The following is a 19,227-nucleotide window of genomic DNA, read 5'->3' on the forward strand; positions in this document are numbered from 1 at the left end:
CTTGTTTTGAGAAATGGTCCTTGTTTATTAAGGACACTTGTATTTGTGCCATGCTTGGCGCTTGATTTTCAAGGTGTTTGTTGTCATCCAATTTGTGGAAATGACTACTTTTAACTTGCTTTTTCAAAATGTGAGCAGCCGCTTGGTCTTTGTCCTTATGGCTGAAATGATTTGTCCTCTACCCTTGATGGGCTTGAATTTGTCGGAGAGTTCGTAGTTGACCCGTTCTTGACAACTTGATTTCCTGTAGCTTTGATTTCTTTCTTTTGTGCAGAAGTTCCTTTTGACCCGTTTTTTTCTTTTTGCTTTGTTTGCTTCCTTTTGACCAGGGGTTCCTTTTGTCCCGTTTTTCCTTTTGCTTACTTAGAAGCAGCCTCTCCATAAAGAATTTCGAGGCAACTTGATTCTGAGATGACTTGAGTAGTGTATGGATAGCATTGCGACTTCGTGCAGACCCAACCCAATTCCAAGCATAACTTCTTTATTCTGTTGCTTTTAAGCTCAAAATTCAGACACCTCTCTATCGGAGCATCTTCCATTCTTGGGTTTTCGGAGAAACCATTATGGCCCTAACCTCTTCAATCGGCTTTGTCTCGGTACTGTTTGAAGTCTTGCGTACCCTTTGCTGGATCCTTTCCATGATTACCCTTCAAAACTTCCCTTTTGATGGTGCTTCTTAAGATGCCCCCAGCTTTGATTGATGCAGAGCAAATGAATGGATGAATGCATTTTTCTTTGCCAATTTTTATTATCTTTTTTTTTATCATCATTTTTTTTTCATTATTTTTTTGATTTTTTTTTTGTGCTTTCACAGGAAAAGATAGAGAGAGAGTATAAACATGATTGGAACGTAAACTGATCCCTTTTTATTGATAAGACAAAATTTGTGTACAAAAGACACTTAGATTTACAAATTTGAATTGAATGAAAACTTGAATGGAAATAAAAATGAAAAGAAAAAAAGAAACTAGGCCCTAAAAGATAGACTCTAGGTGGACTATGATGGACTAGGATCGGATTGATTGTAGTGACTTTGTTCTTCTTGATGCTTCAATCAATCAGACATGTTGTTGTTGGTCTTGAATAATTCTTTTGTTCTTTTGGAGGTTTGATCTCAATCTTCTCAGACACAAACTTCATTCATTTCTAAGAAAAGTTCGAAAGGATCGAACGATTCTTGTTCAGCAATTTTTTTTTTTTTTGCATTAATCCCATGGTTAGGCAAGGGATTGGTTGTTATTCAGCTTGCTCTTGGGGATGATAGACCCATTGTCAACCAGGTCTTGTAGACGGTTTTTCAAAGTCCAGCATGATTCGGTCTTATGCCCATGTCCTTGATGGTACTCACAGTATTCATTGGCTTTGAAATTCCGGGGCAGGGGGTTTGGTAATGGCCTTGCTTCTAAGGGCTTCAGTAAATTTGCTTTCATTGCTTCTCGGAATACTAAAAGGATTGGCATGCCGAGATCAGTATATTGCCTCCTTGGCTGATTGTTTCCCAAATTCCCAACACGTAAAGGATTCGTGGGGATTATACTGGCTATTTCATTTGTCTCACTAGACCCAGCATGATTCTGCTTCTTGTATGAGTCTTCTTTGAGCCGACCCAACTGGATTAAGTCTTCCACCTTAGTTGCAGTCGCAATGAGCGATTGGAACGTAGGCAAGTACTGTGTTTGAAGCTGTGACTGGTAGACAGGCAGTAAATTCTTGATTATTATGTCAACTTGTTCCTGTTCAGAGGGTCGGTTGATCATTTGAGCAGCTTTGGCTCTCCACCTCGAAAGGAATGAGGAGAAGGGCTCATTGTTCTTTTGTTTAGTGGTTTCTAGCTCCCTCCGGGTAACATCCACTTTGATATTATAATGATACTGCGTGTTGAAAGCATTGCATATGTCCTCCCAATTCTTCATTTTGGAATGATCCAAGCTTACAAACCATCTTAATGCAGCACCAGTCAAAGATTGCTGAAACAACTGAGCAAGGAGCTCGCTGTTCAGGCCAAAGGGGTTGAGGGTACCCACATACATTTTCAGGTGCGTTTTGGGACAAGTGGTTCCGTCAAATTTATCCATGTTGGGCATCTTGAATTTTGTAGGTAATCTTGCTTTGGGGAACAAGGACAAGGAGTCCATGTCCACCACTTCTTTGTGTGTTTTAAGGGTAGTAACAGATCTTTCTAACAATTCCAGTTTTTCTCTCATTTTCTGAGCTTCCAACTCAGAAGCAGTTTTGGAGGGCATTTCTTCCAAGTTAGGGATAGGGTTTGAGGATGCAGATGTAGCACCAGGTCCTTGATTGGAGGCAGCATTACCATTTCCCCCAACTGGAGCCCCATTTCCATTACTACCGCCTAGTTTAGCTAATAGGGCAATTCTTTGGGCAGCCAACGCCTCATTCATTCTAGCCTCCATCCTGGCTTCCAGTTGTTCAATGAGGTTTTGGATGTCGGTGAGTGATGCCATTGGTGCGGTTGGTGAAATTGGTCTTGTGGGTGAGAGCTCAGTTGGCGTTTTGGGTGCAGGTGGTCTTTGGAGGGGTACCTGTGAAAGGACATAGTCAAAAGGATTAGACTATCCTATATAAGGTGTTTTCATAGGGGATGTGAGATAGTGTGAGGTAGGGTAGTGTAAGGGTAAGGTATTTGGACTTGACCCTTGTGATGTGGGTTGGTATGACCAAACAATGTAGGGTAGTGTTGGTAGGCTAGGACACCTAGGATAAGACCCAATGGGATGTGATATGTAAGGTAGAGTGCTTAGGGTTGGACACCTCGACTTTTTGAAAGGCCCCAGGTTCTCAAAGAATTTTTTTCTTTGGGCCTTAGGGGCCAAAATGTGAATTTTTGGGCCTTTGAGGCCAACATGTGAGTTTTTTGGGCCTTAGTGGCCAAATTGTGAATTTTTGGGCCTTATGGGCCAACATGTGAGTTTTTGGGCCTTAGTGGCCAAATTGTGAATTTTTGGGCCTTATGGGCCAAATTGGGAATTTTTGGGCCTTTGTGACCAAATCGGAAATTTTAGGACCAAAATGTGATTTTCCAGGTCTTAGGGACCAAAATGTAAGTTTTTCAGGTCTTAGGGACCAAAAATGTGAATTTTCAGGTCTCAGGGACCAAAATGTGATTTTCCAACTTTGAAATGGAAAAAATTTTTTTTTTTTTTGCGTGAAGTATGGGATGAATGCGTGAATGCGCACAGCATCACAACATAATTCATTTTTAATGGAATGATTCAGCATCATCGGGTGCATACAGTCCTAAAGGATAGGTTCTATAGGCTATGACACAAATAGAGAATCGGCTCATTAAGGGACCCTTGAACCTTGAGTATGGATATACCTAACCACATGTGAAACAAGGAGTTTCGCGTGGGTCCAACGGTACGCATACCCATGTGCCACCCCCAAAAGGATTAAGGATGGTTTGCGGTAACAGGGAGGACGCTTTGGCTGTCCGTCGACATAATCAAAGAGACCTGCCGATCAGCGCTACTTGCTATCCAGACTCAGAAGTTTGAACAGAAAAGAAGAAATTCATTTGAAGTTCATTTTTTATGCAATGGAGAAAAAGATTCTCAATCGTGCAAATAAATCAACAAGTTTTAATGTCTTAATTAAAATTTTCAATTAAGTTCAAATTTCCTCATCAAGTATTCTTAAAGAAAGAACACTTGATTCGTGCTAGGATACCCTGCAAAACAAAGCATTGTAAAATAATACCCTAAAGAAGGGCGGGTTAGTTTACACAACAATCGTAGTCCGCTTTATGCAAAATGATTACATAATTCCCCAGCAGAGTCGCCAAACTGTGAACCCCTTCCCCAAATGTCATATAGGCATGTGATGCATATGATGAATGAGAAGAAATACACGTGATGTGTGTGAGTCGCCACCTTGTTTAATTATTTTAGGGTAAACTAGGAAAAACCCTAAGTGACTCCATTTTTAATTAACCTAGTTACTAGATTAATTATCCCAATGATTAAGGCACAATCTACGAACCCGAGATGGATCCCGAGACTATGTCATGCCGATAAACTAACCAATGAATGAATGCTTTGCAAGGTAAATGATGGATTAATGAAATGTTTGAGTGATTTTGACTTGCCACCCGGGGTGAAATCCCGAACGTGCCTACGTACTTCCGTTTGAATGGAAGATCAAAGTCAACGTAGTTCGATAGGCCTTCTTTGAAGGGCTTTGAATGGGTATGCTTTATGCATGAGTGTGTATGCTTTGTGCATAAGTGTGTATGCTTTGTGCGTGTGTATGCTTTGTGCATAAGTGTGTATGCTTTGTGCATGATTTTGTGTATGCTTTGTGCATGATTGTGTATATGCTTCGTGCATGAGTGTGTGTATGCTTTGTGCATTTTGTTTAGGCATTTCGCCAAAGATTGATTGGTTTTTAGGCATGTTGCCAAAAATGTTGATTTTAATGGCTTTTAGCCAAAATGATTTGATTTAGGCAATTGCTGCCAAAATGTGCGAGTTAGGCGATTGTCGCCAAAATGGTTGATTTTACGGTTTTAAGCCGAAAATGTTGATTTTAAGGCATTTTGCCAAAAGATTGATTTTAAGCGATTTGTTGCTAAAAATGGTTGATTTTAGGCCTTTGGCCAAAAGATGTTGTTTTAGGCAATTAGTTTGCCAAAATGTGCGGATTAGGCTTTAATGCCACGATTATCGATTAATCGGGCGTTCGAGCTTAATCACAATTTATTGTCGAAACGTGATTGATTAAGGCTTTTAGCCACAATTATTGATTAATTGGGCTTAAGCCGGATTTGTTCGAAATAAGGCAATTGAACCGTAGTTATTAATTAACTAGGCTCTTTTAGCCAATATTGTCGGATTTAAACTTTAATACCACGATTATTGATTAACCGGGCATTTAAGCTTAATCAAATTAATTAAGGCAGTTTATTTACCAAAAATAATGACGTGGATGCATTTATGCAATTGTAGAATTATTAAGAGTAGAAGAGAAATATGCATGAAGTGCTAAAATTAAATAGGCAGAGTTTTGTTTACATACCTGATTTAATCGACGACCGCTTCTTAACTCCGGATTAAGCTCCTCGCTTAGGAAATATTAATTAATTTTAATTTGTTTAATTTTAATGTCCAAATATCACAATAAAAATGCAATAAAAATTAAATTAAAATGCAAAAAGCGGTAAAGAAAACGCAAGGAGCGTGAGAGGGAGAAGGATTCGTCCGTCAATACAGACAGGTGTGCCAAAATTGGACTGAAAATGGCCTATTTATAGGCCATTTTCGGGTCCCGGGCGGCAGGTGCCGCCGGGAGGGCGGCAGGTGCCGCGCAGTCGGTGGGGCGGCAGGTGCCGCCCAGTCGGTGGGGCGGCAGGTGCCGCCCATGCTGGGCGGCTGCTGCTGCCCAGGCGGTGGGGCGGCAGGTGCCGCCCATGCTGGGCAGCAGGAGCCGCCGTGTCCGGCAGCCGGCGCCGCCGTAGTTGGTGGTGGCCACCATGTCTCGCTCCGGGAGCTTTTTTGGGAGTTTCCGACCTCCAAAAATCATTCCGGGACCGGTTCTGCGATCCTCGTGAAATTTCGGACGTTTCAAGTACCATATTGACATATTTCCAGTAAATGTCCAAAATGGCCTCCGGTCCGGCCGGACTGTTTGCACAGTTGCTGCAGCAAAGTCAAAGTTACTGTAGAAAAGTCAAACTAACTGTAGCAAAGTCAAACTAATTGGCATGGCACTGTAGCAGCGTGTTTTCCTCCATTTAAAGAGTTTCACATGCCACCAACAACATGAGAAGCCTCAAAATTTGAGTATTCACAGAATGTAGCGACAAAAGGAATACCTTGTAGGGAGAATGAAGTGTCCTTGAATTTGCCGTTGCATAGTAATGGAGTCCCGTTGGCCACCTTAACTTGGAAAGGTGCAATCGGCTTCACCGGAAGTTTAATCAATTCAGCTATCTTTTCACTGATAAAGTTATGGGTGGAACCACTATCAACAAGGGCAATTAGTTCAAAAGACATAATTTGGAGCACAATACGCATTGTACCAGCTGAGGACCAACCGGAGAGTGCATGTAAAGAAATTTCAAGCTCCTCGACATCTTCATCGTCCTCAAAATCAATCCCGCCATCAAGTAACAGTAGCTGGGGTTTAGAACACCGATGGCCCGGAATGAATTTTTCGTCACAATTAAAACACAGCCCCTTTGCCCTCCGATTCTGCATCTCTTCCCAAGACAGCCGCTTGACTGGTGTAGTGGGTTTGTTCTTAGTTGGCGACGAAGAGCCTGTTTGGAAGGATGGACGAATTGCCTTCTTCTGTTGCAGCAATTGTTCATCCCTCATTCGTGCCAAGCTAATGGCCTCCTTCAGAGTTTTCGGCTTGAACATTCTAATTCCTTCGGCAATTTCGGGTTTAAGACCACCCATGAAGGTTCCAACCAATGCCTTCTGTGTCCAACCTTTTACTCTGTTGCCAAGCCTCTCGAACTCTCGCTGATGATCTCGTAAGAGGCCGGTCTGACGAATTTTTGAGAGGGACTCATCAAAATCTTCACAGTCGGTAGGCCCAAATCGAGACCACAATTCGTCAGAAAAGATTTCCCACGTTACTGTTGTCCCTGCATCGGTATACGTCCTGCGAAGCCACTGCCACCACTCGTTTGCTTCTCCCCGCAGGTGATAAGAGGCCAAGGACACCTTTTCTTGATCTGGAGTTCCTTGGTATTCAAAGAATTGATCCACTCTTGTGAACCATTCAGTGGGATCATCTCCAGTGTATTTCGGAAACTCCAATTTTGCTAATTTGGCGGAATACAACGTCTTTCCTACGCTTTTAGAGTCATCTTGGTTGGTGCGATTCTGGCTGGATCGATCGCTTGCGCCAGCAGATGTGTCTCTGTTAGGAATTGAGAGTTCAGAGAACTTAGTGATAGCTGCCTTTATTTGCTGCAGTTCTTCGCTAAGCCCTTGCTGCATTCTTGACAGATTATCTTGGAGCTGGCCAAGACCAAATTCTAGATTTTCAATTCGTTCTTTGTTGGTTGCCATGAACAAAAGGAAAAAAACTGAGGAAAAGGGTATAGAAGCGGGCTCTGATACCAATGTTAGGTCCCAGTCAAAGCCACAGAAAAGAAAGAATAAAGAAAATATGAGGCATTGGTTATTTTTCATTATTCAACAGCTGTAGCTACAATGAATTTAAATAGGAGAAGTTGCCACTGTTATTCCTATTCTAATGGCTACTAACAGCACTTAGGAGATATCTTAGCCAGATTCGTTAACAGAATCATGACCAAGTAAACAACAAAGAAATAAAAAATATAATTGTTGCTCAATAAATAATTGACATAGTTAATCCAAATACTTCTTATTCCTTACTATCACCCTCGTTGACCGTCGTGGTGGTCTATCATATTCCACCAGATTGAGGGTTTTGTGGCGAGGTTTTGGTGGAGTCAAAAAATTATGGAAAAAAGACTCATTGGGCAATATGGAAATTACTTTATAGGTCGAAACATGATGGAGGGGTAGGATTCAGGGATTTACACTCTTTTAATCACGCCAAATTAGCATAACAAGGTTGGAGATTGTGTCAAGATACTGATTCCCTTATAGGCCAAATTTTAAAAGCCCGTTATTACCCAAGAGCTTCCTTTTCAGAAGCCAAAATTAGCTACCAACCGAGCTTTATCTATCAAAGCATATGTAATGCACGACGGTTGATTGAACAAGGTTCTAGATAGCTTGTGGACAATGGAGCCAATATTTTGATTTGGAAAGACAGATAGGTTTCTTCTTTTGAAGGATATCAGGTCTACTCGTCTCCCTCCATTTTATATGTGAATGCTAATTTTAGCGAACTTATTGATCATGATTCCCTTGGAGATTTGATTTAATAAATAACATTTTATTCCATCTAGGATCGACACCATTTGAAATATTCTGTTAGGTTCTCGAATATGGACAGATTTGCTTGTTTGGCCAAGTAATGAAAGTGGAGTTTTTTCACTTATGCCAGCATATTACATTGCCCTTGCTAACTTTGAATACTTTAAAGGAGAAACCTCAATGGGTAACCATAATCTTTTATTTTGGAGGAGAATGTGGAAGCAAAAAGTCCCTCATAAAAGTGAAACACTTCAATTATCGGGCTTGCAAAGAGTATCTCCCCACAAACCAAAATTTGGTGTGTAGAGGGGTTAAGATGGAGCCTTGGTGTCCTCGATGTGGTTAGTATCTCATGTTATGTTGAAATGTTCGCTAGCTAAGGAGGTTTGGTTATTATGTTCTCTGTATCTTAGGGATGGGATAGTTGCTAACGGTTTTAAAGAGTGGTTTCAAGATAGGCTGATGAATTTTGAGGTAGCTCACTCTGAGATTCTGATGATGATTATGTGTCTCTATGGCGCGCCAGAAAATTTTTTATTTTCCAGAAGAAGGTTCTAACTATTCATGAGATAGTGTAATAAGCATTGTGTTTGTTAAATGATTTTCAGGGGACTGATGTTGTTCTAATACTATTTTTAGCAAAACTGGAAACCGAACATGGCCTCCTCCTACATCGAGTCTGTTCAGAGTTGATATAGATGCAACAGGTAAAGAGCACGTTGGTGTGGGATTTGGCATCATGGTTTGAAACTCGAGGGGAGAAGTTATGGATTATGGATTGAAGAAATCGTCGCTTATGCTTTCTCCTGAAGAGGCAGAAATAGAGGTAGTAATCTTTGCAATACAATGATCGTTGCAAATGGGTTTCAAATGAATCATTCTTGAGATTGACTGCTTTGATTTAGTCTAGCAAATCATAGCATAAAGTGGAAATAGGTTTCAATCGAATCATTGGAAATGCTAGCAGAATCTTTCCATTATTTTGGCTGCTCTCACATTTATAAAGATTATAATAAGATGGCACTTACTCTTCTAAAGATGTTCTTTCCATTGATGTTGGAGAGCATATCTTATAGAGGAAGTCCCTTCCTCTATTAACCATATTGTGTTGGAGGATTTGGTCCTTTAAGTTTTATGAAATGATTCATTTTATTCTTAAAAAAAACAGTTAGTAATTCTCACGACTCGAAACCATGGGTCGGACCAGCATTAGGGCCCAGGTAAGCATAAGGTCTCCGAGGCCCATAGTAAGTCTAAACCACTAAAATTCAATCATATCAATATGAATTTCAAACAATCAGCCCATATAGCCATACGTACTAAATCTCATAATTATATTATACTTTGGCTCAAATCTAGCATCTTAAATACTTTATAGCTTGGGCCCAATTATAATACAAAACATTAATAATATGGGCTAACCGATTCATGCATTCACATAAATGAATAACTAAACAACCTCATACATTTGTTGGTTACAATCCTATAATTGCATAGTTCATTAACAGATAAATATAAACAAGTTCTCGTATGTATAACTATATAATAAATTAATTACTGAAATTAAGAAATTTCTTTTCTAGCTCTGCAGTAAAGGAAACAGAGCTTTAGCTGGTATAAAGAAGAATCTACTTCCTTGACGCGGATCCGGGATCGGGAATCAAATGAATGGGATATAAGTTCGCCTCTATGGCACCCCACGTTTATATTGAAACGGAAACACCAATAATCGAGATTAATCGCTCTATGGCACCCCACGTTTATAGTGAAACGGTAACACCAATAATCAAGCAAAGAACAAGATAAACGCCACAAACGAATTGATAAGTTTACCTTAATTCTTAATGCAATTAGAGGAAGCAATTTCTCACTATCACTCTAAGCAAGGAGAACAAGCAAAGCTTGAACAAATGAAGTTTATCAATATCTCAAAAGTTGTTGTTTACAAAGAAGATGAGAATATTTATACTAAAACCTAAACATATTAGGCTAACTTATGGAATAGACCCATTAACAAAAGGCCCATACAAAAATAACAAAGAACTAAGCTAAATAAAGCATAAAAACATAGAAACACGATTAAGTCAGTGGGTTGCACGGTCTGGGGCGTGCTAATTGGCACGGGCGTGCGCTTTAGCACGGGCACTGTAGCACGGGCGTGCGCAGTAGCACGGGTACTGTAGCATGGTACTGTAGCACACTTAAAGAGTCAGAGGAGTGCACAGTCTTATAGCACCGGCGTGCGCAGTAGCACGGTACTGTAGCATGGTACTGTAGCACACTTAAAGAGTCAGAGGAGTGCACGGTCTTGTAGCACGGGCGTGCGCAGTAAAATGGGCACTGTAGCAGCGGGCTTTTCTCACCTTAAAGAGTCAGTAGAGTGCACGGTCTGGGGCGTGCTAGTTGGCACAGCCGTGCAACTGTAGCACACCAACTTCACATGCCACTAACGACATAAGAAGCCTAGGAATGCCTTCAAGTTCCTCACAACACTTGTTAAATGTCTCATCATGATGCTCTTGTGTGATTTGGACTTGAATATAAGAACATGGCTTCCCCATATCTCTTTGCATGACTTCTTGTAATCCCCTTTTAGGAAGCACCAATGAATCTCCCATGTTATTCTCCATATTCCCTTGAGCTCCTTGGTTGATTGATGGCGGATCCGTATCATTCCTGGAAAAGCTAAACAAAAGAAATGCGAGTTTATTAATGAATAGTAATTATTGCATAACACAAGCATTCACATGAAATGCTTCCTAAAGTACTAAAATGAACACACAGTCGGTCAAGCATATGGCACAACATCAACATCCACAAGTAATTACACCTTCAGGTAATCACACAAGTGGAAATTGGTCAGTGGCATCACCGAAACCCCCGATGAGCCGTCCTCACACATGGCTCATCCTCTCATGACATGTGCACCAGGGAGCCGATTCCCCATACATAGCCGAATAGTCTAATCCTCACTTGATCAGCCCTCTCATTTTTTTTATACTCTCTTTTCTTTCCATACCAACAGGAGGCCACCCTGTGATTTTCCATATAATCCATATTATCAAATGCACACGGGGCCACCGATCTCTCCATACATGGCCGATGGTATCGAAGATCGCCCTCACAAACCCATGGTGACCCACTTCATCCAATTCCATGCAAACAAGGCAAATAAATGTCACAACACAAATAATCAAACAATGCAATTAAATGCAAGCATAATAAATAATTAAAAATTTTCATGCAAGAGCGCAAATAGACATTCATATACTAATTCAAATAAATATATAAATAATATTAATAATAATAAATAATTAATTAAAGACAAAGCTCTGTATAGAAATGATTTTATGTATGATGCAAATGGTAAATACTATTTATTATTACCTACATTGCTAGATGGGAAAAACACTCTAATTTTTTGTCCTAACCTATTAAAGCAGTGAACAAACTAGAGCGATCTAAATGAAATGACATTCGAAGGAGAGGAGAGAATTGAATCGAATAAAGTACTCTATTTTAAATATATCGAGTTAAAGAATTATTCTAAATAAACTTATTAACCTAATCATTAAATATAACTAGCGTAGATTTTATCAAAATTTCGGTAGAACCTCACTTTAAAATAGGACTTTCTACCTGTTAAGATAATGTCAAGTACTCTCTATGTATTCATTCAATCCACACAACCTATTCATCAGGCAATAAATCAAATCAAATGCCCATCCTTTTTTACACGACAATACCAACAATTAACGATTATCTTTTGTTACTCTTGCTCAACAAACTCACTTTCAAAAAGTTTAAACTCAATATTAAAAGCCATAGTTCAAGAGATTAACAAAATACATGTTGCAATTATAAAATAATTCTCACTTTATTCCATCTTAATCATTAGAACTCTAATATTTACAACAAATTATGAAACACTTGTTTTTACCTCCAATATAGACTTAGTTCATATCATCTTAAAGAAAAGTAAAATACACTCATACTTGGTCTTGATTAGTCCAAATTTATAAAAAACAGTCCCGTAGTAGCTGCCATTTCTTAGAAATCCTAAATTCTAGCTTAAACTTATAGCCCACAGTCTAACAAATTTATTAATCAACAAGGAATTCATAAAATATACTGAGATTGGTTGGAAATTAATTACCTAGCTACACTATGCGTCGAAAATTAAATAATTTATTCATAATAATTATTCTAATGACTTGTATTCTAAATTTTTAGAATTAAGTGTATTTATCTATCGAGGTTCCCTAACAAGAATCGTATTCGATTAATTATTTAATCCCGATCAACTTATATTTTAAATTTGGAGTTTATACCAAAGATGAGAAACTAAGTCTTAGAGCGTACCAATCAAAAATCGGACTATGATTCCACGATCCGCGTGAGGAGAAGATGATTTTGCCTCTTCGGGATTTGCCAGAGACTCGCCGGCCGGTCATCGAACCTCCACTGGCGCTACCGTGTACGGTGGTCGGATAACTAATCTGTGACATCCCAACCCGGTAAAGCGATCCTAAGAGGGAGGGTAGAGCGAAGCTCCTGGCTAGCTTCTAGGATGGCAGGCTAGCTAGGACAGTGGAACGCGGGACACAGAAATGAATCGAATCATATATCGAAAATGGGGACACTAATCATTAGAGGCGCCTTTTGGTGGAATGGCTGGAGAGTTGGAAGAACTCCAGGGTTGAGCGTGCTCGCTTAACAGAAATCCTAGGATGGTTGATCTCCTGGGAAGTTTCTCATTTCATCTACGGGATAAAACCGTGTGGATCCTGCCAATCTTGTATGGGGGATTTGGCTTGATCCAAAACGGACAATTCCTCTGGTGATTAGAGTCGGGCGTGACACGATCTATGTCAAATTTTCACAAGGTTTACACCAAAACACTTAAAATCTTACAAGGAGCTCAAAGCCATCGTCTACAAGTTTGGTGAGCCAGTTGATCGAAATTAAGCTCAATAGCCGCTGCATCACCCTTTAATGGCGCTTCCACCATACAAGCTCCATCATCGAATTCAATGGAGGGGAAATGTTCGCACGAGTGAGTTGAATCGATCGTTGCATGTCCTTCGCCTAAAACTGTTAGAAACGGCGTGGATCGCCAAAAAAAGGAATTAGTAGGGTGCAACACTTTCGAGCGCAATTTCTCTTGCTTCAGGCATTTTCTGCGTGAATGGAGACCATGGATGGGTTCCTCTCGTCGAGCACTTGAAGTTTCAGTGCTTGGCTGCCGGATTCCAAGGCTGGTGGTCAGAAAATGGAGGGTGTATGGGGGAGGGGGCTATCGTGCGATAAGGAGAGAAGAACGAGAGAGAGGAGAGAAAATGGGACCCAAAAATAATTTTGCCATATACTAGGGACTTCTGGAGTGATTTGGGTTCAATTTAAGTTCGGTTTGGTCCAAACCATGGGTTTTGGTTTGATTTTCAACTAATTTACATGTTTTTGGACCGAGGTTGATGGTTTAAATTTAGTTTTCGGGTTTGATTCGCAGCATAAAAAATTATTTTCCGTTAGATTTCATTGGTTGAAATTTACAATTAAATTTTTAAATGAATAATTTTAAAAAAAAATTTTCCGGGTCATTTCAGTAATAAGATAAAGTCACTTTTAAAATAGACATGTTCAATCTCCCAAATATTAATTTTATTTTAAATAAATAAATGATAACAATCTATGATGTACTACTGTAGAAAGAGTAAATTATACTAAATCAATAAACACTGAATAAATCAAATTTTCATATGAATAAAATCGAATCAAATTTATCTACCTTACTAAACTAATTTGAACTGAACTAAGCTGTATCAGTTTGGTTCAAATTTTATTTTGAGCTGAATTTTTTTTTTTTTTACATTTTTTATTCATTAAGAGGATCAATATTGAAATAACATTGGTGGCTATATGATAGGAGTTGTCCTCCCCTTAACATTTACGGTTTTTTTTTTTTTTTTTTGTATTTTTAAGCTTATGATTTTACTAAACTAAACCAAATAAATGTAAGTTTGTTCTACTAAAATCAAAATTGAATCATAAATTGAGCCCAATAAAAAGGCTGAGTGCATAAATATATCCATGTACTTCATAAAAAAGAAAAAAATTGTGGCATCCCAAACTTTGGAATGACCTATTATTCTTCCCCTAAAGTTACGAATTTGCGAGCATTACATCCCTCTATATACTAGGAATAACGGAGAAATGCATAAATTAACCCATGTACTTTACACAAAAAAATCTTGTGACACCATTAACTTTTATTTTGATCTAATAAACTCTTAACTTATAAAATTGTATCTATTAAGTATTTCAACTTGCAAAATTTTTTCTATTAAATACTCTAACTTTAAAATTTAGATTAATTAAACACTTATTAAATTTGTTGAAAAATCTGAAACTATTGTTCTAAAAGGTGCACTAACCACACATCAAATAAATATTTTGCACATGAAACCTAAATATATTAAAAAAAAAACTATTATTTTTAGTATGAAGAAGTATGCAATGTCATCAAATATATCACTTTAAATGCATAATAGGTTCCTCGTAAAGTTAAGAGTCACAAGATTTTTATATAAAGTACATGGGTGGATTTATGCATTTTGCCTAGCAATAACATTCTTTTAGTAGTTTTGACATTTATGTGCAAGATATATATTAACTCAATGTGTAATCTTTGGAACAATAATTTTCACATTTTTTTAACTATTTAATTAAAGTTTAATCGATCTAATTTAGAATTTTGAGTGTTGGATATAATAATTTCTATAAGTTGAAATATTTAATTGGTATAATTTTATAAATTCAAGTATTTAATACGTAAAAATAAAAGTTGAGTGTGCATAGGGAGGATTTTACTATTCTAGTCCTAACCCTAGAAAAGGCTCCGTGTTCACTTTTTGCAAAAACATAAACGTGTACTTCAGACATAGAGGAAAGCATATTTATAATCTTTCTAGTTTAATTAACTTCAGTTCATGACATAGAGAAAGAGCGACGGGGAAAGATAGCAAGGGAGATGAACAAACAAGATCCCCTGCCTTCATCGTCTTCCCACCGGGAAATTTCTCCAGCACCGGAAAATGTGCGTGCCAAGAGCATCGGTTGCATGTCTGGAATTTTTCGCTTCGTTTGCAAATATCATAATCGCCGAAGATTCATCACTTCCGGTTTGTTCCTTTTTTTGTTTTCATTTTTTAATTTAATCAAAAACTATTTTTCCTTTCTCTGCTAACATAAGATATTTTCCAGGAAAGAAGCAAGAAAAGAACGTCGGCTCTCCTCCACCACAAGAAAGTAGCACTGATCTCCCGAAATCGTCAGGCGACGTGGTTCCGAAAAGTCCAACGTTGCCGGTAGAGATGAGAATCTCAGCCGACAACTACCGTTCTCCGCCAGCGCTGATAGCAAGGTTGATGGGACTGAGTGAAATTCCAACGGCAGAAACAGCGGTGGAGGAGAAACGGCGGAGACTGTTAGGAGCGTTGGAGAAATGCGACCAGGATCTAAAGAGTTTAAAGAAGATGATTGAGGTGGTGAAGAGCGTGAGTGGCAACACTACAAACGGCAATAGTAAGATTGAGAAACTGTATTACCATATGACAACAAGAAAAGAAAAATGGAATCAGTTGGAAGCCATATCCATGAGTATGAGAAGTACTCTTTCAATGGTGGACGACTTCACTTCTTTCTGCAGTTACTCAAAACGTCACAACAACTGCACTGCAAATGGTTAGTATTGTCGTTTCATTCAATTTTTTTTTTTAATTAATTGCTTTTGTCTTTTGTTTTGAGCGTATCTATCTATTACAGATGCATGCATAGAAAGATAAGCCCAATTGCAAGAAAACACAGACAAATCTTTAGTATAAAACTACAAAGGCAATTTAATGCTAGTTTTGTTTGGTTTATGACTATTTTTTCTTTTTTCTTTTTTCTTTTTTGGTGATAAAATGAATTAGATTGTCTGTTAATTCCTTCGTCCTGAAGCCTGACTGGATTTTTTTCATAAAGCTGAAATGCTTTGTCTTTTTCTCATGTGTAACGGTTTTCAGGTTAGAGACATAGAACCAGGCATCTAACCCATTAGTTTCTTTTCAACTACAAACCTTAAGCCTCTTCTCTAGAAGAAAAAAAAAAAAAAAAAGAAAAAAAGAAAGAAAGAAAGAAAGAAAGAAAAAGAAATATAGAGGTGGTTTGGTCCATGTGTAGGTCCATAAGCACTACACATAATTAATGGGGATTCAAAATAAGCAAAAACAAGAAATATATAGGTGGTTTGGAACCACAATGTAGAATTTTAGTTACAGAATTTAAATATTTCATGCATTTTTTTATAAGGAGAATTTTTCATTTAAGAATTAAACAGAAAATGAAGATATGTTAAAAATACTCACTAGTTACTACAGCCAAACCATTAGCTTTTCCCCAATATACTCTATCCTATCCTAAAAAAGTTAAATAAAAATATGAACCCACACCCAATATAGATTAACTTAAAATACAGAAACAAACAGTAGCAACACTCCCTTTTCATCCATCGAAGGACAAATAAAAACCGTAAGTATATCATATACAAAAAATAAATCTAAAAAATAAGTGTAAGAAACTTAATAGATTCTATCATATAGTCTCAAATTAATAATTTTGAATTAGAAAGAAATCTCACATTTGACATGAAATTTCTCAATTCCATTATCTTTTACTAACGTCAAAAAATAAACTAACTTTATTTTAAATTATTTTTTAATCCAACAGTAATGGAATGTGAATTTTTTTTAAATAAAAATTTTATTATGAAATTTAAATTATATAAATTTTGTGAAACGTTCTATCAATGTAAATTATATAAAGAATTAATTAAAAATGATATGATGATGGAATGGGCAAAGCACTGGTGGCCATTGTTTAGGATTCCAAGTCAACAATGATAGCATATTCGGTTGAGTTGAGACACCATCATATATGTAAACTGTTATAATGAGAACGATTACAGCTAAATAAAATAAACAAGAAAAGAAGAACGTCCATTTTTGCTTTTCCTTTCTCTTCTTTTTGTTTTCTTTTTCTGTAAAAGCAAACAACTCCATTAACCTTACAATTAGTTTTTGTTAACTTATTACAATTACTAGAATTTTTGTTTTATTAAAAAGTAATCATTCTTGTTAGGTGGACCACAACCTCTAAATATATAGTACACTGGCAATTCAAATGACACAGTCAAAGGAGAGAGAGAAAAGAGAGACTTACCAAAACAATAATAATCACAAAGGAAAAGAAAACCCAACTTTATGGCTTTAGTTGGCAGAAATCTTTTTCCACCAGGTTTCTGTCCCCCACATGTAATAAGCACATCACACTCATGACTTTAATCCCAATCTTCCTTTCTTGCATTGTTTCTTTTTCTTTTTTTTTTCTGTCATTTATTTGGAATTTATTTGCAAATCTAGGTTATGTTTGATATAAATAAAAATTAATTTTTTATCTTCAATTCAATAGTTAGTTATATTTAAATGAAATTGATAAATTTACAAATAACTAATAAATTTGAAGTACAAAATCTTTTAAGGAAAAAAAACTATATAATTGTGAGATGTACAAGCAAACTTTTATATTAAGAATCTAGTTGTTTTGGTAGCTATTAGTTGTTTAGTAGCATGCAGTTATTAGTTATTTGAGTAATTTTTCATAAAATGCTAAAAGTTAAACGTTATATGGGTTAATTTTTTATAAAATGCTATTTTAACCTCTAATAGTTAGTTCAAATGATGAACACACTAAAAAAAAAATGTTGTAGTGTTTTGACTAGTAAAAAAACTAAAAGTTATTTAAAAACTTATTGTGGAATAGTTGTTTCGGAACACTGCCTAAGAAAAATAAATTTAAAAGAAAAAGATGAATGATTCATTATAAACATTGGTTATTAGGTCTTTTGGTCCACAAATCTGACATATAACCCAACACAAATCATATGATAAGAATAACAAATTATATGATTTATGATTAAAAAAGAAATTATAAAATCCACACAATTGTACATATATAACAGTTAAATAAACATTGCATTATTATAAAAAAAAAATAATGCATTAAACTATAGGGGCAGTTTAATGTAATTATGCTATATACAATATTAAGCTAATGTGAATCCATGTGTGCATGTGTATACATATGTCTATATGGATTTTTGTCTACATACTTATTTTAAATAATTATTTAAAATTGACATTATATATATATATATATATTTATATTTATATATTTGACCCTAGTTATTATTTTGACTTGTCTTTTTGGTAAATACATTAAAAAGAAGTTCTTATTTTATTAGCCGGTTAAAGGATTTAATCTTCCATATATAAGAAAGTGTCATTTTTACCATCAATCTTTGATTTTTTTTTTTTTTTAAAAAAGAAAAAAAAAAACCTCTCCATCATCATCATCTTCATCCTTTTCTACTGTTACTACTTCTGCCATTAAAAACCTCTGTCAAATAAACAAGCAAAAGAAAAAAGGAATTATTGATGGTGATGTTAAGCTATAATCATTTTCACTGTTAATTGCAAACAAGGGAAAGAAAAAAGTCATGCGAGTACAAATAGATCAAAAGTTAAAGTTGTTATCAGTGTGTGAACATAATATATACATATATTTGAACATTTGCGTTCAGGGCGAGCACAACAGCAACGGAAAAGGAAGCCAGGAGAAGAGGATATCATCAACATAAGTTTATTTGAGAGAAACAAAACAGAAATTATTCCAGAAAGGAGTGATGAGAAGTTAGCTTCTTCGCCTCCATGGAAGAGTAGTAAGGCCATGGTAGATAGTGTAAATGAAGTTTGTAGGGACATTGCTTGGGGCCAGAGAAGAGAAATTGGGAGAATAGGTTTGGCTTTGCAAGATTATATATTCAGAGACATTATTGAAGAGACTGTCAGAGAAATGGGATGTTATTTCTTTTATCCATCACCAATATTACCACTTGAATCCTGTAAGAGAAGACTGCGTTTCTAATTTCCTTCGCTACTGTTTCTTTTTTCCTTTTCTGAGTTTTCTTTCATGTACTACTAGGAAGTTGTGATATTGTTATTGGTTCTTCTCCCCTTAAAAAATGGTCTATTTTTTATTTTTCATATGGTTCCTGTAGTTGCCTTTGCTTTTTTTTTATTTTTTTATTTTTTATTTATTTTTATAGAAAGGGACGCGTAGGTGGTTGCAATTTAAATGTGGGTCCAGGAATACATAATTTAACCCCCATGTTTTGATAAAAAAAAACCTGGTGCCTAAAGTTTAAGACCACAAACATTCTTACACTAAAAACAATAAATATTTT

The 19,227-nt window shown here is 36.7% G+C and overlaps 2 protein-coding genes across 2 annotated transcripts; one reads left to right on the plus strand and one right to left on the minus strand.

Moving 5' to 3' along the window:
* Positions 1-2,502: 2,502 nt before the first annotated feature.
* On the minus strand, positions 2,503-7,043 carry LOC149498327 (uncharacterized). Its single transcript, XM_089717298.1, has 2 exons — positions 5,834-7,043; positions 2,503-2,543 (listed from the first exon to the last, which is right to left on the minus strand). Exons 1-2 carry the CDS (start codon positions 7,041-7,043, stop codon positions 2,503-2,505), a joined length of 1,251 nt encoding a protein of 416 aa, XP_089573424.1.
* A 7,766-nt stretch (positions 7,044-14,809) lies between these two features.
* On the plus strand, positions 14,810-19,027 carry LOC105640024 (uncharacterized). Its single transcript, XM_012224227.4, has 3 exons — positions 14,810-15,064; positions 15,147-15,626; positions 18,565-19,027. The coding sequence occupies exons 1-3, from the start codon at positions 14,914-14,916 to the stop codon at positions 18,906-18,908; spliced, it is 975 nt and encodes a 324-aa protein (XP_012079617.1). The 5' UTR covers positions 14,810-14,913; the 3' UTR covers positions 18,909-19,027.
* The last annotated feature ends 200 nt before the right edge of the window (positions 19,028-19,227 follow it).

Source organism: Jatropha curcas, chromosome 2 (assembly GCF_041381405.1).
Source record: "Jatropha curcas cultivar XTBG-Jc1 chromosome 2, XTBG_Jcur_1.0, whole genome shotgun sequence".
Classification (NCBI taxonomy): Eukaryota; Viridiplantae; Streptophyta; class Magnoliopsida; order Malpighiales; family Euphorbiaceae; genus Jatropha; species Jatropha curcas.